This window comes from Rhododendron vialii, chromosome 10a, assembly GCF_030253575.1.
Source record: "Rhododendron vialii isolate Sample 1 chromosome 10a, ASM3025357v1".
Lineage (NCBI taxonomy): Eukaryota > Viridiplantae > Streptophyta > Magnoliopsida > Ericales > Ericaceae > Rhododendron > Rhododendron vialii.
The window spans coordinates 8722075-8747425 of NC_080566.1; the positions used below are offsets into that span (position 1 = coordinate 8722075).

General features: G+C 39.9%; 1 protein-coding gene across 9 annotated transcripts; it reads left to right on the forward strand.

Annotated features, from left to right (window-relative positions):
- The first annotated feature begins 574 nt into the window (after nt 1–574).
- LOC131302577 (lipid phosphate phosphatase 2-like) lies at nt 575–23594 on the forward strand. 9 transcript variants are annotated; one of them, XM_058329286.1, is made up of 10 exons: nt 675–778; nt 975–1154; nt 6343–6558; nt 6643–6730; nt 6828–6937; nt 7061–7151; nt 14403–14591; nt 14691–14750; nt 16022–16226; nt 22258–22607. In XM_058329286.1, the coding sequence occupies exons 3-10, from the start codon at nt 6349–6351 to the stop codon at nt 22406–22408; spliced, it is 1104 nt and encodes a 367-aa protein (XP_058185269.1). In that variant the 5' UTR covers nt 675–778; nt 975–1154; nt 6343–6348; the 3' UTR covers nt 22409–22607. The 9 variants fall into 9 exon arrangements, with proteins under 9 accessions (XP_058185273.1, XP_058185268.1, XP_058185272.1 ...); XM_058329290.1 differs by lacking the exons at nt 975–1154; nt 22258–22607 and adding an exon at nt 23058–23594 and having other exon boundaries at nt 575–772; XM_058329285.1 differs by lacking the exon at nt 975–1154 and having other exon boundaries at nt 584–772; nt 22258–22726.
- The last annotated feature ends 1757 nt before the right edge of the window (nt 23595–25351 follow it).

The following is a 25351-nucleotide window of genomic DNA, read 5'->3' on the forward strand; positions in this document are numbered from 1 at the left end:
TATGCAAACTTAACCATATCTCATTTTTCAGTCCGATCAAATGCATGTTATTCACGCACGGATTAAGAATTTTATTGTGTGGCTTTACAAGTCATTGCTATTGTCGGCATCCTATATTCCTACGTCTTCCCCGCATGCCGCTGTCACTGCTTCGGATACCAAACGTGTCACCCTCTTTCCTGAACTGAGGCCCCAGGCGCCCCGTTCCGCAACGCAACACTAAATAAAAACTTATTTTTTAAAAAAGCAATTTCAAACTCAAAAATGATAAGTTTATTAAAATCTAAAAATATACTCCGTACAATATAGATCTTGTTTGAAAGATCTTAGTAAGATCTTTAATACGGTGCCAAAAAAATTAAAAAATTATTTTTCATTTGCATTATTTTTTAATTTGAAAATATAAAATAAGTACTTATTTTTTAAGAAGGTGTTCTGGAATGGAGTCTACACGAGATATTTCTAAGTGCAGGGAGGGTATTACGTGACTGTGTCGTTGCCAAGCAGCACATTCGGGCTGTTCAAAATTGTTTTGGCCGGTTTAAATTGAAACACTCTCTCTTCACCCGATCACTTTTTTTCACTCTCCTACTTCTCTCTCCAAATCCAAACTGTTAAAATCGAAATTGGCGGCTGGAATGCACTGCTAGAACCGTGCCGTGCCCGTTCTCTCTCTCTCTCTCTCCCCCCGCATCTTCCCAATTTTAGTTCTTACGCGAACAAGGAGGAGATTGGGTTTAGGGTTATCGTCAATTTCCCAGTGCCGACCCGAGTAAGTGTTAGTATTTCTTTCCGTCTCCAATGCAATCCATGCTGGCTTTTCTTGGTTTAAGAATTTTCACACCAACTCAGGTGTATGGGTAGGGGCTTTGTTTAGCCGTGACAAAAACTAATCAAGCTCTGCATAAAATAAACCAACTTTTTTTAAGGGTGGGGACGACTGACGTAGCAACTCCTCTTGGGCATGACCATAGGGGCTCTTTACTTGCCAGTGGAATGTCCGGTTTGAGCCATAGCTATTGTGCGGGACAGATCGTCACCACGACACCACCTAGGTACAAGATAGCTTAGACTCCACCCCTCATCGGTGAGACTCGCCAAGTCTCCGCTAGCGGATGTGGTGAGCTGAGCCATCCAGGCTACCACCTTCGGTGGTAATATAGACAAACTTATTTTGGTTGAAAATTTATTGGGCCTAGATTATTTTGTTTTGTGGAGCTATATTATCTACTTATTCACCAATTTATGTGAATTTTTATTTACTTTGGCTACCTATTAATAATTTAGTGCCGACAATATTAATGAAATATAAATTTGTATGTGGAAAAATACAAAATTTGAATGCATTTTTTAAGGCCTGGGGTTTGCTTGAACCCTCTTAATATACAGTGTAGCCGCTCATGTCTCTGGGTTAGCTTACAAACACCTCGACTAATCCTAAGGTACCAATTCCACAGTCCATTAGCGGGGCTCAATTAAAGACGGAATAAAGCCCTTATGTGCGTCCCCAAAGGAGTTGATAGCCCTTATATATCCTGTAGCACAAGCCAATTCTTGTGTCTGTTTTTGGGTTGTTGAATTAGGAAAATATTTGGAAAAAGATAATTTATCATATGAACGTTGTTTTTTTTTTCATATGAACGTTGTAAAATATTATAGTAATAGAATTATAAAAGCTTTATCAGTTTTCATACTTGTTACGTATCTATTTTGAAGGAAGTTTTTGGCCAACATAATTAGGAACTTATGATATTTACAGTTTTCTTGAAATAAAAAGTTCACCTATATTTTTTTTAAACAGTAAACAAGGTTCTTAATATTGTACCGGCTAAAGCACCGGTTTTCCTATGGTACGGTACATACGGGTACCGGTGAGATACCTGGTACTGTTTCAGATTTATTGCTATTAGTGTTATTTTCCCACATCAAAGAAGTTAGTACAACATATACATTAATTACAATGAAAAATAAATATAAAAATAGTTCGGTACTAATAAACAAACAAATTGGGATGGAGGGAGTCTGCATTTGCAGAAGAGTGATGGAGTTTGGTTCGCAAGGCATTTGATGTTAGTCTAAACTGTATTGTTGTCACACTGTGGAAAACTTTGTAGGCATTGTTCACATGATAAGTTATCTTTTTCCATTAAACTTTGATGGCTTTTGGTAGTTAGAACTTGGAAAAATGTATCTCATTAGACGAAATCAATATAAATGGTGTGCAGTTCTCGGGATTTTCTTGTGTGCAGTTTTTAGGCTCTTCAATGTTAGTAAACACTGATTTTTTATAGATTTTAAGACAGACACAGGGAACTTGCTGGTTGTTGCGTTATATTTAGCACACATGAGGAAATATGCCCTTCCTGCGTGGCTTATACTTCAATGGACTTTTCAGATGGAAAATAAGAGAAGTGCTCAACAAACATTAGAATAAGTACAGGTTGTGGTGTATTTTTGTATGGCTTAAGTTGTAGACTGTATTGGGTGAGAATAGCTTCTTTTTTTTTGGGGGGGGGGGGCTTTCTTATTCGACCGGGTGGCAGTGATGGTTGTGGGTAGATTCCAACATTTATCGTGGGCTGATGCTTTGATCTGTACAACTCAAAAGAGGCAGAGGATTTCTAAATCCTGCTTTAAGTGAAGCAGAGTTGAATTCAAGTCCGACAGTTCTGACTTCTGGCTTGTGTAGTAGTTGTTGTCACTTGTCACACTTGATTCCATTTTATACTCAAAAACTCCCTTCTACGATGGAACAAAACACCAAACCTGTTTTCCTTTGATACCTTGACCCCCATCAGAGACTCCATAGCCCAAACCTCTTGCCACAGTGAATTCCTTACCAAGTGTTCTCACCCACTTTGGCATAACTAAGAATTCTTCATTTCTTTACCCTTAAAAAAGAATGAAGATGCCAACCCAACCAAAGCCAGCCACCAAGGCATGAATCCACATCATTACCAGCTAGCACTCCAGGTGCTCAACCAGTTGCAAAAGGAAGGTCTTATTGAGCCTACTACTTCTTAGTGGGCTTGTGAAGCATTTTATGTTAACAAGTGAGCAGAGCAGGTTCGAGGCAAATTACGATTGGTCATCAATTACCAGTCTCTCAATCATTTCCTTATGGACCGTCTTCCGGGAGCTGCTAGGGCCAGAATGACACGAGCGACCACTTTTACATTTATATTTTCATCTAGAAAATCTTCAAGCTGGCTGGCAATATGCAGCTGGAGCTGGTATTCTCCTTTTGCTGTGTGCATTCCGAGGAAATATCTCTCTGGTTCTCCAATTCTTATTTTCTTTTCTGAGAGCATAATTCCATGTTCTTGCACCAGAGAGCAATCCAGTCCTTTTAGTTGTCACTTCTCACCCTTGATTCCATTTTATGCTCAATCCAGTCTTTTTCCCCTCCCAACAGTAGAGAACATTGATCCTCTTCTTGTTTCTAGCATACATGTTTAATCGCCCTCTATTTACTCATGAAACACTTTCTGTATTCAAATAATCTTTCATGTTTTATGATTGATCCATCCCTTTGTTTATGTGATGTTTTTTTCCTGATAAGTAATTAATTTATTGAAAAGCATCAAGGGGATGCCATACATGTATGGAAAAAAAATGAAGAACCAAAAGGCCAAAAAGCCGGCACCACCAAAGGGGCCCCAAAAAAACCTATACATCGTTCTAAATGCCCAAAATATCTAACATGTCATGCAATTGATCAAGGGTTGGTTTGCGCTCCCTCAAGTCCCAACTAAACAAACGAGAAAGAAAAAGACTCTTAATATGTAGCAACATCTTCTATTCCCATTCGAATATCTACGATTCCTCTCTTTCCAAATGAGCCACATCAAGCACAGCGGAATCAACCTCCAAAGCTTTCATCTTCTTCTATTCACTGTAGTTCCATTCCATTGTTGAATAAGCTCCACCACCATCGCCGGGAAAATTCATGATATACCCCACCACACAAGAATAGCAACCCAAAGAGCCTAGGTGATCAAACAAAGTATAAATAAATGTGCCCAAAGAGCCTTGGCGATCGGACAACGAATAAATAAATGTGCCACTATTTTGCCATCTTTCAAGCACATGCAACACCTGATTCAATATTACCTAATTACCATCCTATGCCGTATAAGATTATCTACCGTGAGAATCTTATCTTTAGCCACACACCAGATGAAGAAAGACACCTTTGTTGGAGCACAAGTGCCCCGAATAGCTCCCCAGGTGAAGGAAGTATTTGGTTGTCCAACCATAATTTGGTAAAAAAATATCTCTCGAAAATATCTCTTTGTTTATGTTATGTTGACTCAGCTCTTTTGCTACAATAGTGGAATATCTTTTTACATGATTCTATAAATAAAACTTGCTACTTACTAGTATTGTTTTTCCTAGAGGAAACCAATGGGAAGGTTTTATTTTGTCCTTACCGTGCAAAACATTTAATATAAAACTTGCTACTTACTAGTATTGTTTTTCCTAGAGGAAACCAAATGGGAAGGTTTTATTTTGTCCTTACCATGCAAAACATTTAATAATATACTCGTTTTGAGATGTGAAAAAGGTTTGGCAGATGTGCGTCATTTTTTTGTGAATTGCATGTGCTAGGCACAGATTTGCATTCTTATTAGTTTCCCTCTGTGTGCTTGAATGGTGTATATTGGACATTTGAATGTAATAGTCCCGCTGAACCTTGAAGAGGTTAGACCAATTATACGATCATCCGATTTTATAATAGCAATGATTGCATTTGACATGCAACTTTCGTGAATAGTGTTTTCTTTTCCTTATGACGATTCTTTTCATTTTGTTGGTTCCCTGACCACATATTTGTTTGACCTATCAGCTATCTAGGAAGAATCAAACTAGAGGTTTGATATGTCTGCACTCTGTGGTCTTTGTGCAAAGTATTCAAACATCTAGTCTCGATTGATAGAATTCAAGAACATAGAGAGCGTGTTTTCTGGCTGTGTTTTATTCTTATTAGGATACTGTACTGCAGAAGACATTCGTGGTTGTCCTGGTTGAACTACACATTTTCAAGAATCTGAAATGATGGTCTCTAGAATGTTAATGTCTTTATTGTTGTTTAAGTTGTTATGAGGGTTCACTTTCCTTTCTTCTTCTTGTTCTTAATCTATACAGAGAGCCTGAGAAAGTAAGCATCAATTACCAAAAGCCCTTGAGCTTAATGGGATCGATATGTGTGTTTTCTTCCATTCTTTTTTTCATCTCTGTTGTTCTGTGTGGTGGATATGTTTAATATTGATTGCGTAAACAGCTGATTGCATCTGACTTGTATTATGCTTCCTTATTTACTGACGGTCAGTTAAGAATGCACTGAAGATTGGATGCCACTTTTCTTAATGCTCAAAAATAAATCGAGACTATGGACAAATAGTCAGTTTTTTCAAAAAGGTAAAGTATCATCTTGATGTCCCTCAGAAATCCCATCATACACTGGGACAGTGTGAACGTATGACAGAAGGATATCTGACGTAATTCATTTGTAGAGGGCCCCATGTTCAGGGCATGTATAGCTGGTTTGCAATTGTGAGACTTTGGTCTGTTAGTTATGTAGTTGCATGTAAAACTCTAGTAGTTTCAATTCATGTTGTTTCTACTTCTTTTAATTTCAATTCTATGGTTTCTATACTTCATTTGCTACTCCTTGTTTGCATCACCTGTTCATTAAGTTTCACTTAGTCAACCAGACACCAATTTTTCTTTTCGTTGTTCTACAAGTAAACGTATAAAATGGTATTTGTCGCTTGGTGATGATCTTCTTAAATCCAAGCCTGCTGACTACTCTTTTTTCTTTCTTTCTTCATGTGTATGTCTTTGCGGTTTTTATTTTTTTTTTGGGTGGGTTGGGGGGGGGGGGGGGGGGGGGGGGGGGGGGCGGGGGGTGTTGGGGGGGGGGGTTTGTGGATGGGTGTGGTGATTTAGCCAAGTTGAAGTATGGGGATATCTATTATTAAGGTATGTTGGTACTGGAATACTGATGACTACTCCCCCTTTCCCATGATGTTTTTTTTTTCCTGCTTTCAATGTGGGGTATATTTGAAGGAAAATCTAAAACTTTACATCCCTTTTACTGATGCTATTAATCATTAAGATGGGGGAATAAAGGGTCATATTTGGAAACCAGTGTCTTTAGATTCGCATTTGAATGAATCGATTACATGTTGTCTTACAAAGTTGCGATTTCCAAGAATGGATGGAGAGAGTAACAAGTTGAAGGTGCCAAAAGAATTCATGCTCTTGTTGGTTTCACAATTTGCCTTTTGATATCGCTCTAATGCTTGTCGTGGTTTCCTAATTATCTACTTCCGACAGGAAAAGATGATGGAACTTGGGTCACATACTGTAAGGTCTCATGGAGTCACAGTGGCTTGGACACACATGTATGACTGGCTTATACTGATGCTCCTTGTGGCAATATATGTCATTCTGAATCGTATTGATCCATTTCATCGCTTTGTTGGGAAAGATATGATGGATGATCTCAAGTATCCCTTAAAAGATAACACTGTTCCTTCATGGAGTATTCCTGTGAGAAATTTATCCACCATTGATTTGTAAATAACATTGTAATGTATAGAGCATTGACTTGTTTTCTTTTTCTTGTTTGGCTAGATTTATGCAATTCTGTTGCCTATAGTAATCTTTCTCTTCTTTTATTTTCGGAGGAGGGATGTTTATGATCTTCATCATGCAATACTAGGTGACAAAATTTTCATTTCCATCAATCTTCTTCTTTTTCGCTCTAGAAAACTTCGGTAAGTACACTGTAATAAAAAACCGTCTTTTCATTTTGCCAGGCCTTCTATACTCTGTTTTCATAACAGCGGTAATCACCAGTGCCGTGAAGGATGCAGTGGGTCGGCCTAGACCACACTTTTTTTGGGGTTGTTTTCCTGATGGAAAGGAAGTATGCTCCTTTGGATCTCTACTTCTTTTACGTTTTGTACTATATGTCTCTATTGTCCGTTTCTTATACCTTTTTCCCATCTGACCCTATGGACATGGTACATCACACTTGATTTTCTTTTAGGTTTATGATCAATGGGGAGATGTCATATGTCATGGAGAGAAAAATGTCATAAAGGAAGGATATAAAAGTTTCCCAAGCGGGCACACTTCAGGTAAGAAGCTTCTAATACTATCTTCATATATCTAGTGCTATCACTGGTAGAGAGCAAAGAACAGAAACATGGGAAAATTTGAAATACTTTTTCCCTTGTATCATTAGTGTAATTTGGAATGAGGGAGGGATGGGGTTGAGGGGTAGGATCGTAGGAATGGGGTAGGGGGTTGTATGAACATATAGAGATATACTTCTCTCTATAGCTAGGTACTTTTACAATATCATACCCAGCCCTCTGAGTCAAATTTCTAGTGTGATGAAAGTTCATCCATTAAGTCTTAGAACCTATATAAATATGGACATGTTTGTATATCTGTAACATCCCATCCCACGTCAGAAGTCTACATGGATAATCTTGGGTATATAACAAACCGTGTGGGCTACTACTAGTACCTTAGGCTTAAGCATATTGGGCCATGTGGTGTGGCTTGTGGATCAAAATCAAAGAACTGGGCTAGTGGTCTGCGTGGGGCATTACAGGTGGTATCTGAGCACATCCCTGGTCTACATGGCGGGGGCCACCTTTAGGATTTGGTACGAGCCTGATGATGCGTTGTGCAAAGCTAAGTGCCACACCATCGCCACCAGGGGAAGGTTGCTGGGCCGATGCAATGAGGAGGTTGCATCATAGGGTGGGGAGATTATGAAGTCCCACATCCCACATCGGGAAAATTTGAAAGGATTAAATGGTATATAAGGATTCGCGAGCAGCTACTGGATAACCTGAGGTTAACCTTTTGAGCTTTTGAGCCACGTGTTAGGCTGAGGGTTAGCACGTCAGCTGGCGCTGGTCGTTATAGGTGGTATCAGAGCAATCAGCGTAAACGACCATGTGGGCCCTGGACTTTGGACTTGGCTTGGTTGGGTTTGGTTTGGTGATTTTAGTGCGCGAGGCTTTAAAGGTGGGAGATTATAACACCGCATCCCATATCTGAAGTCTGCATGGATACTTTTGTGGTTGCTGATATGTCTGATAGACAATTTCATCTCACTTCGCCACAACAAGGTTCATGCACACAATTTTCATCTTTTGAGGATTCATTATCTGTTCGGTCATGGCTAATGCAAGTGAAGATGCTAGTGAGGTGGGTGTTGGGTGGGCGTAGAGGGTAGTGAGAAAGTCATTGAAGTTGTTGAGGAAGAAGAGTCGAACCCATTTGAAAAGAAGGCAAGAAAGCGCACATCAACAGTTTGGAAGGATTTTGAAGATGTAACTCTTACAAATGGTTGCAAGAAGTCTCAATGTAAATTCTGCAAACAAAAATTTGTCATTTAAGCATTTGGGTCGACTACTTAGCTTCTTAGAAATATAGACAAGTGTGTCCAACGTCAACTTAAATTTGGAGTAGAAGAGAAAAGTCAAAAGACTCTTATCATTTGAGGCAGGTGGATCGGAGAGTGGGAACCTTATGACCTTTACGTATGACCATGCAAAAGTAAGAAAAGCTGCAAATGATACTTTACCATGAGTATCTGTTTATGCATATGGAACATGTTTTGTTTAACAAGTTCATGAAGACGGCCACTTGTCATTGCAAAAATAAGTCGTGCCAATGCAAAAAAATGACTGTATGTTGACTTACCAAGCATAAAAGAAAAAGTTGAAGACATCGTTGAAGCATGTTGGTAGACTTAGCATCACCACAAACTTGTGGAAGCCACCCAGGCAAAGGGTCCAATATATGGTCGTGAATTGTCAGTCACTATGTTGATGAAGCTTGGAAGTTACGAAAGCATGTCCCCAGTTTTTGCAATGTGCCCCCTCCACATACCAGGGTATTTATTTCTGATGCTCTTCATAAGTGTTTAGTTGGCTACTATCACGGTGGATAATGCTATATATATAATGATGTTGCTTTGAGAAACTTTAAATCGACCTTTAAGTTGTTAAAGAAGAAGTTATCTTTTGATGGTAAACTTTTTCATGTGCGGTGTGTGCACACATACTTAATCTGATGGTGCAAGATGGGCTTGGTGAAATTAAAGAGATCACTGATTGTATTGGGGATGATGTGAGCTGTGAAGTATTTAGTAAATTCTAAAGCACGCCTAATTCAATTTAGTGATATTGCTAAGTTGAAATTGCTTTCGGAAAATATTTTGAAGTACAAAAAAAAAAATGAAATTGCCTTCAGAAAAATTAATCTTGGATAGTCCTACACGATGGAATTCAACTTATTTGATGTTGTTTGTGTGCCTAGCTCTGAATAGTGGGAGTGGGAGAAAGCTGATAAAGTTTGTCAATTTTTGGCAATTTTCAATGATGTGACAAATATTTACGAGCCAAGTCGGGGTGTACGCATCATTACAATAACTATTTGTGAAAAATTTTTAAATTCAAAATCGATTTGCATTGAATTGGTTAATGAAAGACGTGCGTGGGCACAAATCTCATTTTTTATACCGACAGTGGTTTACTAACTTCAACAGCATTGGGATCCTCAATTCAAATCAAATAAGCCTCGAATGGATGTCCACCGCCGCTGAGGAGATTGTACAGAACCTCTTGGAAATGAACAAGGGCATTCCCTATATCGCTTGAACAACTCTTCAACACTAAGTATCCTAGCAGTTTCCATATTCCTCAAGTATTGAAGGCGGCTGAGGAGAAACTCAACTCTGCTGGCATCGAGTCGTCCGTCTAGACAGAGCGCTGAGGCAAAAGCTAGTTTCGTACGCAAATGGTCTATCACCCGCATGTAGTAACCTCGGTCCCTGTCTGCTTGCTGGCGCTCGCTAGTCAGGAGAGACTCCATGTGATGAATTTGCGACTCATAAGCTTCTCTAGCGCCCCTTAGAGTCTCATCCTTGCTCCATAAAACACCCTGCTCTTGTATAGCCCCATGGAGTTGGCACACCATTAATCTCGAAGCCACTCTCAAAGTTACCAGGTCTTCATGGAAATGGATCAGTTCCTGTGTTAGAACATCTCGCTCAGAGGTAATTTGAGATGAGGAATCCTCCAAATTGGCCACGGTGGAAGAAGAGCTTGCCGAATTCCTCACTTTATTCAAAGCAGCCCGAAGTGAGTCAATTCTTTCCTCATAATTCAGAATCCTGCCCTCATACTCAGCAAATTGGCGCTCCGCATCCTCCAAGTTAACGCTGGCCATATCTCGCTCAAGTTTCATGGTAGCAAGAGCTTGTTGAGCCTCATCCCGTGCCTGAACGGCGTCATTCCTCTCTTGGTTTAGTCGTGAGTTGACAGCTTTGACACTCCAAAGACAAATGTCTGTAGGTAGATGCTAGAGATTCAACATGGTGGGCATACTCGTCTACGTTCATCGGACCAACCCATCATGGTGGGCATACTCGTCTACGTTCATCGGACCAACCCATCGAGTACGGGGAATCTCAATTTTCCCCTCTGCTGCAATTGTCTCCTTAGTCCACGATAGGTAACGCGAAGTCAAGCATGGTTCACTACGCATGCGGTCCAGACGGAAGTGATACATGTTATACCAATGTGTGAGGGCCTCACCCACTTCAGATGGAATATAGTTAGATGAGAATTCAAAACGATATTTTTCACTATCCTTGCGGGACTGGATAAGCATGATGTCTTGATCAACGGCCGGCAAAGTAAGGCACGATATATAAAAGCCCGATTAGTGTAAGGGAAGATAAGTCTTCACCTCGTAAGGACACTGGGAACTCAGCTGCTGAAAAGGCTCCAAACACCTAAATCACGGTGTCCGGAGTTACATTTGCCAGTTTCTCCATCTAGCACTTCTCACCATGAGGAAGCGAATCCACTTGCCAATGGCTTTAAAGTAGTTGGTTGAGGCGATGATCTCGAAACCAATTGAGGTGGGCCGAGCGACTGCGAAAAACAAGGGCCACCAGCCAAGCAAAAAGGAGTTCACCCCTGCTAAGAACATTGTGGCATCATCTACATCGCAGAGCCGTTATACTGCGGTACGTCTCGGCCAGGATTGCTGGAATAATGGTATGATGTCTCCGTACGACCTCTACATAGAAAGCAACTCACATGTCCAACAAACCATTGTACCGTGGGAAGAATAAACTCGCAATCAACACAAAAGCAAAGGCTTTGATGCGCCATCGGGATACCATTTTATCGTCCGCGTAACATGTTTATTGGGAGGTGTATAGGATTGTATAATCTGCGAGACCCAAATAAGCTCAAGAGAAAGTCCACTTGAACAAAGTAACCCACAGAAGGAATGAAAATGCGGCATGAATATGGATAGCCTAGCTATTTTGCGTGTCACATTTTCACGAATAGTTATCGTAGTTCCCATTCGAGGCTTATTTACATTGAATTGAGGATATCCCGATGCTGTTGACGTTAGTAAACCGAGGTCGGTATAAAAAATGAGATTTGTGCCAACGCACGTATTTCATTAACCAATTCAATGCAAATCGGTTTTGAATTTCAATCTTTTCACAAATAGTTATCGTAATGATATTTACACCTTGACTCGGCTTGTATATATTTGTCACATCATTGAAAAATGCCAAAAATTGACAAACATTATCAGCCTTCTCCCATTCTTTAGAGCTAGGCACATATACAAAACCCACATCCCTTTTCAATGTACCTAGGGAAAACATCTTTGAACTCCAAGGTCGCAGACAACATCATATAAGTTGAATTCCATCTTGTAGAACAATCTAAGATTAATTTTTTCTAAGGCAATTTCAACTGCTTAGCAATGTCACTAAACTGAATTAGGCGTGCTTCAGAATTTACTAAATACTTCACACCAACCTGAACACAATCAATGATCTCTTTAATTTCACCAAGCCTATCTTGCACCATCGGATTAAGTATGTGTGCACGACACCACACATGAAAAAGTTTACAATCAAAAGGTAACTTCTTCTTTAACAACTTAAAGGTCGATTTCAAGATTCTCAAAGCAACATCATTATATATAGCATTATCCCCCGTGATAGTAGCCAGCTAAACACTTATGAAGAGCATCAGAATAAATACCCCGGTATGTGGAGGTGGCACATTGCAAAAGTTGAGCACACGCTTTTGTAACTTCCAAGCTTCATCAACATAGTGACTGATCAGTCACGACCATATATTGGACCCTTTGCCTTGGCGTCTTCCACAAGTCTGATGTCACGATCATATATTGGACCCTTTGCCTTGGCGTCTTCCACAAGTCTGATGTGATGCTAAGTCTGCCAACATGCTTCAACGATGTCTTCAACTTTTTCTTTTGTGCTTGGTAAGTCATCATACAGTCATTTTTTATGGTGACACGACTTATCTTTTGCCAATGACGAGTTGTTGTCTTCATGAACTTGTTAAACAAAATATGCTCCATATGAATAAACAAATATTCATTGTAAAGTATCATTTGTGAAGCAGCTTTTCTTACTTTTGCATGGTCATACGTGAAGGTCATAAGGTTCCCACTCTCCAATCCACCGGCCTCAAATGATAGAGTCTTTTGCCTTTTCTTTTCTACTCCAAGCTTAAGTCGACGTTGCACACATTTGTCTATATGTCTAAGAAGCTGAGTAGTCGACTCTTCTTCCTCGACAACTTCAATGACTTTCTCACTGCACTCTATGCCCACCCCAACACCCACCCTTACTAGCATATTCATTTGCATTTGCCATGATGGGACTAGTTGATGAATCCTCATCCTAAAATGATGAAAATTGTGTGCATGAATCTTGTAGTGGTGAAGTGAGATGAAATTGTCTATCAAACATATCTACAACCGCAAAAGTATCCAAGAATTAATCGACTATATGCAATTAACAACTCTAAAGCAACATAGTTGAACTCTAAAAAAAAAGTTGTACGGGAGGAGTAGAGGAAATAACTAACCACACCAAAGTGGATTGAAGAGAGAAAATGATCTCCCAATCCCAATCCTCACCAAAACAGACCTGAGGTTAAACCATAAATTTAAGATCACGATAGAAAAGGTCGTCGTTCCTATTACAAGTCAGAGAGCAAACACTAAAGAACCGACAAGAAAAGTCCAGAAAAACCAACAATTAGGTTTGGATTACATATTGGAGACCATGCGTGTGGTCTCGATTTGGTGATAATCTATTTTGTACGCATTGATGTTATGTGTTGATTGTTTTATCAGAAATTGAACTGTCAGAATTCTGACCATCCAAACATTTCAGATCCTGTGAAATTATCGGCTTAAATCATAATTAAAACGAGAAACAAGATGGGATCACACCTGCTTGAACTGCACCGTGCACTCCAAACCATTGGGATGGCATGGATAATGTATTTATTCTCCTTGCTCAGTGAAAATGATTTTTGATCATCAGTGAAAATGACTAGATCGCCTCATATGGCTACTTGTAGGCTCTTTCAGACTCACACACACACACACACACACTGTACTGAGAAGAAAATAGGAAGGTGATTGGGTGTGTTCAAGAGAGGGTCAGAGGGGTAGATAGAGAAAGAGTGAGATATGTTACCAAAAGAAGAGGAAGATTAGATATTGAAGGAAGCCTGAGAGTGAGATCGGAGCCCGACAAGACAAATGACGAACGAGCCTGAGAGTGAGAGTGACGAACCATGTCGGAAGTGTATGAACGACGATAGGAGGTGGCCGGAGAGTGAGACCGGAGCTGGCTGCTTGGGGGTAGGTGACGACTTGAGAGTGAGGCGACGGCTTTGGGGTAGACTCGCCTCCCTATGTCTCTCTCTAGTTTATGACGGTGAAAACTGGAAACAAAACAACACATGTAACAGAATAGGGGAAACCCTAAAATATACTTTTACATACTTCGGCTTGCGAGCCAAGCCTTTGAGAGCTCGAGCTCGGCTCGTTTGTCAAAACATGCTCGAGCTCATTCATGAACACCTCGAGGCTCGGTTTGCTTACAGCCCTAGCAGCAATATGATTTTGTCTTGTCCTCCTTTTGATTTAGCTTTACGGCTGCATGCTCTTACCACCTAGACATATATTCTCCATGAGACATATTATCGGATTTAGTTGGGGGAAATGCAGAATATAGTTAAAAGTTTAAATCCTGATATGAAGCAAGTATAGCTCTCCCTCACCCTCCTCTATTTTCCTCTTTCTCCTGCTATTGTTGTTATGATTAGCCACTGTGGGTACATGGCAAGCACTATCAAAACACATGATGGAAATATCTAGTTTCTCTAGTTTAGGTGCTGGTTCCATGTGGGTGGTTTTGAAATTCCAGACTACATTCCTTCTCTTCTAGCGGTTGGGGCATAAGGGAACTCTTAACTTCCGCAGATCACCATTTTGATTTGCAGGGTCCTTTGCTGGTCTGGGATTTCTATCACTGTATATGTCTGGAAAGATAAAACCATTCGACCGGAGAGGCCATGTTGCTAAGCTGTGCGTTGTTTTTCTTCCTCTACTTATTGCATCTTTGGTTGGCATTTCTCGAGTTGATGATTACTGGCACCACTGGGAGGATGTGTTTGCTGGAGGTCTCTTAGGTTTGTTCCATCATTTATCTTTTATTTCTATTTCTATTCCCCATTGATATTTATGCATCCAGATGAAGCGTCGGAGCTCTAAACAATTGATTTCTGCAGGTCTCACTGTGGCCACTTTTTGTTATTTGCAATTTTTCCCACCTCCGTATCACGCTGAAGGTATACTGCTATTCTGCTTCATGTCCCATTTTTTCCTGTTCCCTTTTTTGAAGACGTAAATTCCACATATTCCTTTGGTGTTGTGAAAAGTAGATATTAGGGTGGTGTTCCCGGTACGTCATGTCGATGTGATTCTACGGTTAGAACGATCAAGTGGCCTTTTTATTTAACTTTCACTTCAGCTGATGGGAGGACACAAAATTAATCGATATAACCTTGTTTGATATAAGACTCTTATAGTGCAAATAAGCATTTTGAGAGAGGACTTTATGTGAAGGGCATCCTGAAAATGGCTCAAACACAGCCAATATTTTGCAATTTAAGGAGAAATCAATACTAGGCCTGTGGTTCTGGTATAAAATCAAGCATGCTTAATGACACTTCACCTTAGAAACTGGATTTGTTTACCCTAGTCAATATAGGGTGCTATATGTAGCATATTTGCCTCCAAAATAATTGTTGAGCTTCATTTTTCAAATACGCAATTCTTAATAGAGACTATTTGATGTGAATACATATTCAGTGTGGACTTGTGATTTCTGTTTCATGGACTACTTCCTCAAAAGTAGATTTCTGTTTTTGATTTTCCACGTGCATGTGGATTGTGTACATGTTAGCCACGATCCTTCTGAATGTCTGATAATTTATGTTTGTCCATCACCAATCGAACGGCTCATATTGCTTATTTTTCTTCCTTCTGTAGACTGGATTGTCAATGTAGTGGCTTTGGGGTTAGTTCTTTATGAGATTATCTCTAACTGTTTCTTATGTAACTGCCATGCGAAGTTCGCGTAACAAAAAGGAATCTCTATATTCTGGTTTGGACATGAGCTTACGTGCCCAACAATAAACTACTTCTTTTCAGGTGCTGTTTTGTAGTTTGAAAAATAGACCATGTCAGGCCCATGGCAGTTATCTGATGTGTAGGAACTCCACTTCCTCCTTGGTTTGATTTTAGCCAGCTAGTGGGGAGGCATTTTCGCAAACAATGGTTGGGATCCCTGGACTTTGAAATTCATTTACTGAAAGTTTTAAAACCAGCAAAATTGTGGACTTGAAACCAGATTTCATTCTTCCCAAATAGGCTCTAAATTATCTACGTGGATTCTGGACACATTCTGAACTATTTTTCTCAACTCAATGCCGGTTGTTTCAGCCAACCAATAATCTAGCATTCTTCCTTTGGTCATCGCAACCCAATGGCATTATATCTTTTAGTTTTTGGTTGAAATTGTCAATCACCTGGGTTTCTTCCCATGTTTTCCCAATAGGTTGGGGGCCTTATGCTTATTTTCGGGTGGTGGAGGAGTTACACGCATCTACACAAGCGGCCAATAATGTGAATACTCAGAATGGGCAGCCCAGAGAAGCTCATTTGGAAAGTCAACACCATGAAAGAAGCAGCAATGCATTCATTGGTATATCCATAGCTGGTGATACCAGTTCCACACTGGAAGATTTGGAATCTGGAAGGAGGTACATTTGACAATTCGATCTAGTTTTTTTATTTTAACCTTTATCGTTTTACTTCAGCTATGAATATATAAAGGTTAATATGTGCTTGTGTAAATTTAGGGGTAACGTGATAGGAGAGAAAACCCCGTTAGGGTTAATTTTCATTCAACGTAAAATATATATACAAGCTTTACAAAAATTGCACTATGGTCCTAGACACCAAACTAATTACATGATAAGACAAATAACTATACTAATTACAAATAAACCCATCATCTAACACTCTCCCTCAAGTTGGTGTGACCAACTTGAACACAATGGGATGAAAACTCTCGCTACCTAGCCCTTTTGTAAATATGTCAGCTAACTGATCTTCAGATCTCACAAACGGCATACATATCAAACCCTCATTCAACTTTTCCTTGATGAAGTGTCGGTCAATCTCTATATGCTTCGTTCTGTCATGTTGAACGAGATTATGAGCAATGTTAATGACAGCTTTATTATCGCAGTAGAGTTTCATAGGAACACTGTCAGCAAATCCCAAATCACGTAACATAGTTTGGAGCCACAAAAGCTCGCAAACACCATGAGCCATAGCTCTATATTCAGCTTCTGCGTTAGACCTGGCGACCACTGATTGCTTCTTACTTTGCCAGGTAATCAAATTTCCCCCAAGGGAAGTGCAATAGACAGAAGTAGAGCGTCTATCATCCACAGAACCAGCCCAATCAGCATCAGTGAATGCCTCCGATCACAAATGACCATGATTAGATAGCAGAATTCTTTTCCATAGAGCTGATTTCAGATACCTCGGAATAAGATAAACTGCATCTAGATGTGAAGTATGAGGATCATGCATAAACTGACTAACAACACCCACTGCATAAGTAGCATCTGGTTGAGTGTGGGCTAAGTAGATTAGTCAACCCACAAGTCGCTGATACCTCTCCTTATCAGTACGCTCCCCCACATCTCCACTAAGGTGATGATTCGTCTCAATAGGAGAATCTGCAGGTCTATAGCCCAATATACCTATTTCTTCCAAAAGATCAAGTATATACTTTCGTTTGGAAATAAAGATACCTCTATCAGACCTCGCTACTTCCATTCCAATGAAATATCTCAATGATCCCAAGTCTTTAATCTCAAACTCTTGAGCTAGACGAGACTTAAGGTTATGAATCTCACTCACATCATTGCCTGTCATTGTTATATCATCAACATAAACAATAAGGACAACAATCTTAACTTCTTTTGATGAACATCGTATGATCTGCATGGCTTTGCTTATAACCAAAACTCAACATAGCCTTGGAAAATATGTCAAATCAAGCTCTAGGTGACTGCTTCAGCCCATGAAGTGCCTTCTTCAATCTACACACCTTTCCCTCACTCGCAGGAGAAGAAAAACCTGGTGGTATATCCATATACACCTCCTCCTCTAAATCACCATGGAGGAATGCATTTTTCACATCAAACTGTTGAAAAGGCCAATTCAAGCTGGTAGCACATGAGAGGAGAGCTCGCACAGAGTTCATCTTCGCTACTGGAGCAAATGTCAATACCATAAGTTTGAGTAAAACCTCTGGCAACAAGTCTCGCCTTGTATCTCTCAACTGTACCGTCAACATTTTGTTTAATAGTGAACACCCACTTGCAGCCCATTGGCTTCTTCCCTCCTGGAAGTGATATTAGATCTCAGGTGCCATTCTTTTTCAAAGTTGTCATCTCTTCTACCATAACTCTTTTCCACTTAGTTATCGTGAATGCATCATGTGGAATAGATATAGAAGAAAGAGAAGAGACAAAGGCATGGTACGAAGGAGACAGACGGTCATAAGAAACAAACTGTGAGATGGGATGTTAAGTACAAGATCTAACATCTTTTCGAAGAGCAATAGGAAGATTGTCAGAATCAATAGGAGGAGGTTCAATAAGAGAAGAATCATTACCAGAAGAGTCAACTGAGGAGTCTGGAGCTGGAGTAGGTGATTGTGATTGCCAAGGTGGTAACGCACAGCAAGACTTTCCATTTTTCCGTCTAGCATACCTCTGTAAGTCAGCTCCCTGCAGTCGTGCAGGTAGTTGTTCCTCAATGTCACCACCAATATCATGTGTTTCCCTTTCGATAGATACTGGTTCCTCTCTAGTTTTTTCCTTCTCCCCCTCATTATGATCATAGAACAATTTCTCCCCCTCTCCATGATTATAAAAAGTAGACATCTATTCCTCTTGCTGATGCTTCCCCTGAAGAGATGGTTTGGAGGGAGAATAAAAAGCCTCTGTTTTCCAAAAAGTAACATCTATAGAGACAAATATCTTCCTAGATTAAGAATCATAACACTTATATCCTTTCTGGGTAGGAGAGTACCCAACGAAAACACACTTATGGGCTTTATGTCTCAGCTTGCCCCCAGAAGGTTTAGGGGCATGAACAAAACACATACTACCAAAAACCCAAGGTGGAAGAGTCGTAACTCGACAACTGCTCGGCAAGCACTTAATGGGTGTTTTTAAATTTGAGGACACTAGATGGCATACAGTTGATAAGATAAGTATTAGTTAAAATAGCTTCTCCCCATAAGTACTTGGGAATATTCATAGTGAACAAAAAGGGGTCGAGCTACTCAACAAAATGACGATTTTTGCGTTTAGCGACTCCATTTTGTTGTGGAGTGTTAACGCAAGTTGTCTGAAAAATAATATCATTGTCATCCAGATATGTTTGAAAAATCTTATCAATATACTCGGTCCCATTATCACTCCGAAGAATTTTAATATGTGTATCAAACTGAGTGCACAACATCTTATGAAAAGATTTGAAACAGGAAAATACTTCATTTTTTGACTTGTGTAAGTACACCCATGTGACACGAGAATAACAATCAATAAAAGTAACAAACCATCGATAACCCTTTAAAGAAGTAACAGGGGAAGGACTCCAAACATCAGAATGGATAACGATAAAAGGAGAATCACTTCGTTTATTAATAGGTGCATAAAAAGAGCGTTTATGTTTTCCAAACTCACAGACTTCACCAAAAAACTGATCCCTAGAACAATATTTAACTAAAGTAGAAAATAGTTTCTCTAATGTCCCAAAAGAGGGATGACCCAATCTACGGTGCTATCGATGTAACAAATAAAAAGTGGAACTCATATCTGCCTGTAGGGCTTGTCCACATGACAAAGATGGCTGAGATGGATGAGGTGTGAACTCCAGTTAATAGATACCACCATGAGCTTTACCATTGCCAATCACCTTCCCTGTTTTCAGTTCCTGAAAGACACAATGAGTAGGAAAAAATGTCACAGAACAGTTTGCAGAACGGGTAAAACTACTAACTGAAAGAAGGTTAGTGGCAAAGTTTGGAATATGGAGAACTGAAGAAAGAGAGAGAGGGGAAGAATAGCGAACAGAACCTTTCCCTGAAATAGCAAAAAAACCTATCTGCAATTCGAACCTTATCCTTGCCGGAACAAGTTGAGTAAGAATCAAATATAGAGGAACAACTTGTCATACGATCTGAAGTACCAGAATCGATAATCCAAGGAATATCAGAGGAGGCAGTAAACGCATTAGCTAGAATACCTGAATGAGCAAAATAGGATGCAGTAGGAGTTGCTGTGGAAGTAGGAGCTATAGTAGATGAAGATTCAGCCCGAGCTATAAGACGTCTAAGAGCTTGCATTTTCCCCTGAGAGAAACCCCCAACAGGATCAGAAGGTGACTAAACTCCTGTACAAAGCCCAGAATCAGATAAAGTGGTAAACTCTAAAACATGTGCCTAGGCCTGAGAACGCCCGGGACCACGACCTCAACCTCCACGTCCACTGCCTCACCCACGAGGACGACCATGTAACTTCCAACAGAAATTCTTGGTATGTCCGGTGTTGTTACAATAATCACATCGGAGTGACATATGGTCAATAGTCCCACTGCTAGTACCAGACTGTGACTTTCCACTGCCAGAACCAAACTGTCTCTGCGGAATAGCAACCAAGGCAGAACGATCAGAAGTAGGAGTATGCAACATAGCACCCCTCCTGCTGATCAATTGCAAAGGCTTCTCCCAAAGACGGAAACGGAACACGACCCAACACCTGCACCCTAATTAGGTCATATTCCACATCAAGACCAGCAAGAAAGTCATACACACGCTCTTTCTCTATTCTTTTTAACCAAGCAGTAGCATCAACTGAGCAGACTGCCTGAAACCCCCTGATAATAATCAAATTCCTGCCATGCCCCACTTAGGTAAGCAAAGTAAACATCAACAAACCGATTGTGTTGATTCAAAGTACGAAGTCTTTTCCTCAACTCAAAACACTGGGCACCATTACCCTGCTGAGTATAATTCTGTTTGACAATAGTCCAAATCTGATATGGAGTGTCAAGAAGCAAGAGAGGACGACGAATATTAGCCTTCATAGAATTAAACAACTAGGTTATGGCTAAAGATCGCTGAGACTTAAACTTCTTGAGTTCAGTAGCAATAGTAGGCTCAGTTCAGTAACAGGACCTTCAATGAACTCAGACATCCCTTTAGCTTCAATAGCTAAAGTAAAAGTACGAGACCAAAGTAAATAATTTGTGCCATCCAGTTTGATGGGACAAATATCCAGAGGACAGTTATCTAGAATTCCTACATGACTCAACTCATCCTTTGTACTAGCGGAAACCTTGTTTTTATCCTCTGACATCTTAACAGCAGAACAAAAACTCCAAATACACAATAATTGCAGCAAACAAGTGTAACCCCATTGAAACTAAACCTAAACCACAGATATGAGTGCCAAAGAACAAATTGGAGACTCTCACCACTGTGTTGACTGCCGAAATAGTGAGGAACAAGAAAGCCAAGCTCTGGACCAGGCTGAAATAAGAGAAACAAGCACTTGCGAGTGCTGAAATGGCTGAAACAAGCCCTAAAAAAGTATCGAAATGCCTGGAACAAGTTCAAATCTATGGGAGAGACAAGATCGTCTCTCTAAAGTCAAGAGAACTGTCGATTCGAGCTTGATCAGAGAAGGCCCAGTTGATTTCAAGTTCGAACAGAGGTCGCCGATGGCTGGTAACTGCAGGAAGGGTTCGCCGGAAGACTGGCGATCGGACCCAGTCAGTGGCGAGACCTGTCGGTGTTTCCGGTGACCAGAAAAAAAACCACAGCAGCAAAAGATGTGAAACCAGTAACTCCCGTCAGTGTTTAATCGATGTCTGAGCATAACGCTTTGATACCATGTTAAAGCATCCAACTCCAAACTAATTGGCAAAGAGTGGAGTGGCTGCCCAGGGTCATATACTAGTTTTGGAGGAGATAATTAACCGATGTGGGACAATTCCCAACACTCCCCCGCACGTGCCACCCCCGACTCGCACGTGGAGAGGTCAACAAAGGATTTGGAACATACGGATCACAACGAAACAAAGTGCAATTGTGGCACAAACAAAGCGGAAAAGCCTCCAAAAATCTAACTCTAATACCATGTAAATTTAGGGGTAATGTGATAGGAGAGAAAACCCTGTTAGGGTTAATTTTCATTCAATGTAAAATATATATACAAGTTTTACAACAATTGCACTACGGTCCTAGACACCAAACTAATTACATGATAAGACAAATAATTATTCTAATTACAAATAAACTCATCATCTAACAGCTTGGCTTATTCTACTGCCAAATTTTTCTCATTCTCACATAGCAGTTGTGTAGAGGATCGTGTCATCCATTTATGAGTAAATACATACCTGGGGAGTGGGGATGCATTTTTCCGTGGCGGTTTGCCATGCTTCTAAATTTTACTTGTTGAGGAAAGATAGGAATTGAACAGAAACATAATGGTGCACCTGTTTCTGACTTTTTTCTATATTGGTCATTGTTTCTTATTTAACCATTTTCCTAGTTCATTTTCTGGGAATGGCTTGAAATAAAAGCTGTATTATTCTCATATTAGGGCTTATTCTCCATTTAAGGTTTTAGAGAATCTAGCCCTGTGTTTGTTTAGTCATGAAGGGAAAGTAAACAGACTGTAATACTCGTCTCTGCAGTTTTCCAGAAACCTTGCCGCCACGTATGTACTTTAATTGTGTGATTCACCTACTTCTCTTACCCAAGGACATCAGGAGGGTTGATGATGTATTTCTCAGATATTTTTGTTTACCTTCATGTAGCATAAAAGGGTGTTTACAACTAGAATGAAACTATTAATGCATCAAATGGGAGGAGTGTTGGTGTATAAAATGGGTGTCAACTGTCGAGCATGAGACAGGCATTTCATAAACTTTGAAGAGTCCATGTAACATTGGCTGGGCCGCTGGGGTTGCAAAGTTACGTGTAGTTGCAAATGTAGATATTATCGGCATCACTATAAGCTACAAGGAGATAAATTAGGTGATTCCATTGTTTAATCATTTCTTCCAAATCGTAGTTGGAGAATAACTTACAAGCTACGACAATTTCCTCCAAATGCAACTTCACTCAGGAGATTTCCTGTCCAATTTATCTGATCTATTTTATCCTCTCTCTTGGAAGCATGCCTCCACTTTATGAGGGAGGGGTAATATTGGATATCTATTTGAATGGATATTCTCAGCACTCAGCTATTGTTTTCTTGTATTTTTCAGTCCAAAAGTTATTAAGAGGATGACAGAAGAAACATACTTGGATTAGCTTTGAGTTGCATTTTCATAAATGTTGTAAATAAGCGGATTTCTTGTATACGTGCTACTCCATGCATTTAGGGAAAGTTCTGTGATGGATAAAGCCTCTGGTTTATCATGTAATATTGGAAGTTATGACTTGTTAAGGCTGGAGATGATGATTTTCTTTCACCATCTTATCATGGCAGCACAAATAGAATTTCAGACCCAGCCCACACTGCTGGAGGCGTTTAGCTTGATACTTCCGAAGCGTCAAGTTTCACTTTCTCATTAGAATCCAATGATGCTCAATTCAGGTGTGAAGGCCGGAAGTGAAAATTAGAGGTATATATTCCTTTTCAAGATTAAATTGTGAAACTGGCTGGTTATTTTATCTGTAAAAATGACGAAGGGGGAAATTATGTCCAAGTAGATAGACAGATACCTACGTCTTTCGGTTTTCTCCCTTTTTGTGTCACATTTGATTGGGGGCATTGGAGTGTCTTCCTATCTCATGAATGGGTCACAATCTTCAGGTCAATGAGCTCATCACCATATCCTTTCTTTTGGTTGTAAATTACATCACTTTTGAAATTGTCAAGCCACTTTTTGACATGTTCTTTTGGTCTGTGGTGTAGAAGTAGGATTTCATGTGTTGGGAACAAAACTACTCCCAACATTTTTCCAACGTTGCAGACTTCTTGTGTATATCTTTCAAGGATTGGATTATCCATTGACGACTTAAATGGCTGTCATCTGTTAATAGTGGTGGTTGATTGTTGCTGTTATGACTTGGTTGCTTGTGAAATGCATTTATGATCATTTGTTTTTTTGCTTGTAATTCTCTCTTGAAAGCTGGAGGATCTTAGGTTAATTTTACATGTTTTTTCGTCCTTTTTTTGGAGGTCTGTTTTTTACAGGTCTGTTTTTTATGAGTTAAGGTTCATAGATTTTTTTTTGGAGATTTTTGGAGAAGTCGTGATGAGGGTTTTGTTTTTTGTCAAAAATGTAGTCTGCTATCTTTTTCGTATTTGGGTATCTAAATTGTGTTATCTACAAGATTTTTCAAATATCAAATCACCTTTTGTAGTAGGATTTGGTATTTGAGGGATGCTACTAGTGTCAAACAAGAGAGAAAAAGGCATTTGAGGGGTGAATTAGTTTTTGGAGCACTAAAAACATTGCAAAAGGTTAAGATAAATTAGGTATTGATTCGAATTTTTCTCCCATTTGTCATAGGCTTTGGTGTTATGTTTGAGGGATTTGCGCGAGATGAGTTGCTTTTATCACTGTGTGTTGTGCTTGAGAAAATGAGAAGAGTTTTTCGTTTGGATCATTTATGTGAGACCTCGAGACAGGTCCTCCACACAATCTGTATAGTCTCTCTCATGGACTATGAGTGCCATGTGCCACCTTCCCCGTAGTATGTGCCATTCACACTTGAAGCTCGCGTTTAGTATAGGTTGTCGTGGACCTTATCAATCTTTTGTTTACTCGTTCCGTTCACTCGTTTAGCATATAGGCGGTTGTGGTTCTTACCAATCTTTCCATACAAAGATTTATTTATTTTTTTCATCTTTCAAAGTTATTTTTCCGTTAAATTTACACTCAGAATTAGAAGAAACTTCGGAAGTGTGTTTAAATTCTTGCTTTTATCATTCATTAGAATGTATAATCCAAAATGCATTTCGGAGACATACGAATACATAATCCAAAAAGTATCCATGGCAAACACGCTCTTAAGAATGGGATCTCTGCAAATGGAAATTCATGAACCAGATAATAAGAAAACCAAATCCGAACATTTTATCAGTCGGGGAAACCTAAATCGGAATTAAAACCCTCTTATTCGAATCCGATTTCTCACCTAAATCGGAATTAAAACCCTCTTATTCGAATCCGATTTCTCTTCTGACAAATACGATTGCAACGAATCCATAGAAAACCCTACCCCTATCCCCTGCCCAAACCCTATCCCCAGCCCAACGCCACAACCCATCCCAATCCCAAAGGCCATTCTGAGATGGCTCCACGGCCCGCCGCCGTAACCCGCTCCTCCTACCAAGCCGAACCCGATCCCGACGCCGCACCCGGAGAATCTATTATTTGTATTGATTCAAATTTTTCTCTCATTTATGTCATAGACTTTGGTGCTATGTTTGAGGGATTTGCTGGAGACGAGTTGCTTTTATCACCGTGTGTGGTGCTTGAGAAAATGAGAAGAATTTTTCGTTTGGATCATTTATGTGAGATCTCGAGACAGGTCATCCACACAATCTGTATCGTCTCTCTCATGTACTGTGGGTGTCGTGTGCCACCTTTCCCGTAGTATGTGCTACTCGAACTTGAAGCTTGCATTTAGTATAAGTCGTCGTGGTCCTTATCAATCTTTCGTTTACTCGTTCCGTTCACTCATTTAGTATGTAGGTGGTTGTGTTCCGTTCACTCGTTTAGTATATAGGTGGTTGTGGTTCTTACCAATCTTTCCATATAAAGATTTACC

Excerpts from the sequence above, each read along its gene's own strand:
- LOC131302577 (XM_058329281.1), top strand. The coding sequence starts at position 4,059 with ATGTGCCACTATTTTGCCATCTTTCAAGCACATGCAACACCTGATTCA. Across the intron at positions 14,592-14,690 it reads GTTTGCTGGAGGTCTCTTAG|GTCTCACTGTGGCCACTTTT; the intron begins GTTTGTTCCATC and ends TGATTTCTGCAG. Across the intron at positions 16,227-22,257 it reads GATTTGGAATCTGGAAGGAG|TTTTCCAGAAACCTTGCCGC; the intron begins GTACATTTGACA and ends TCGTCTCTGCAG.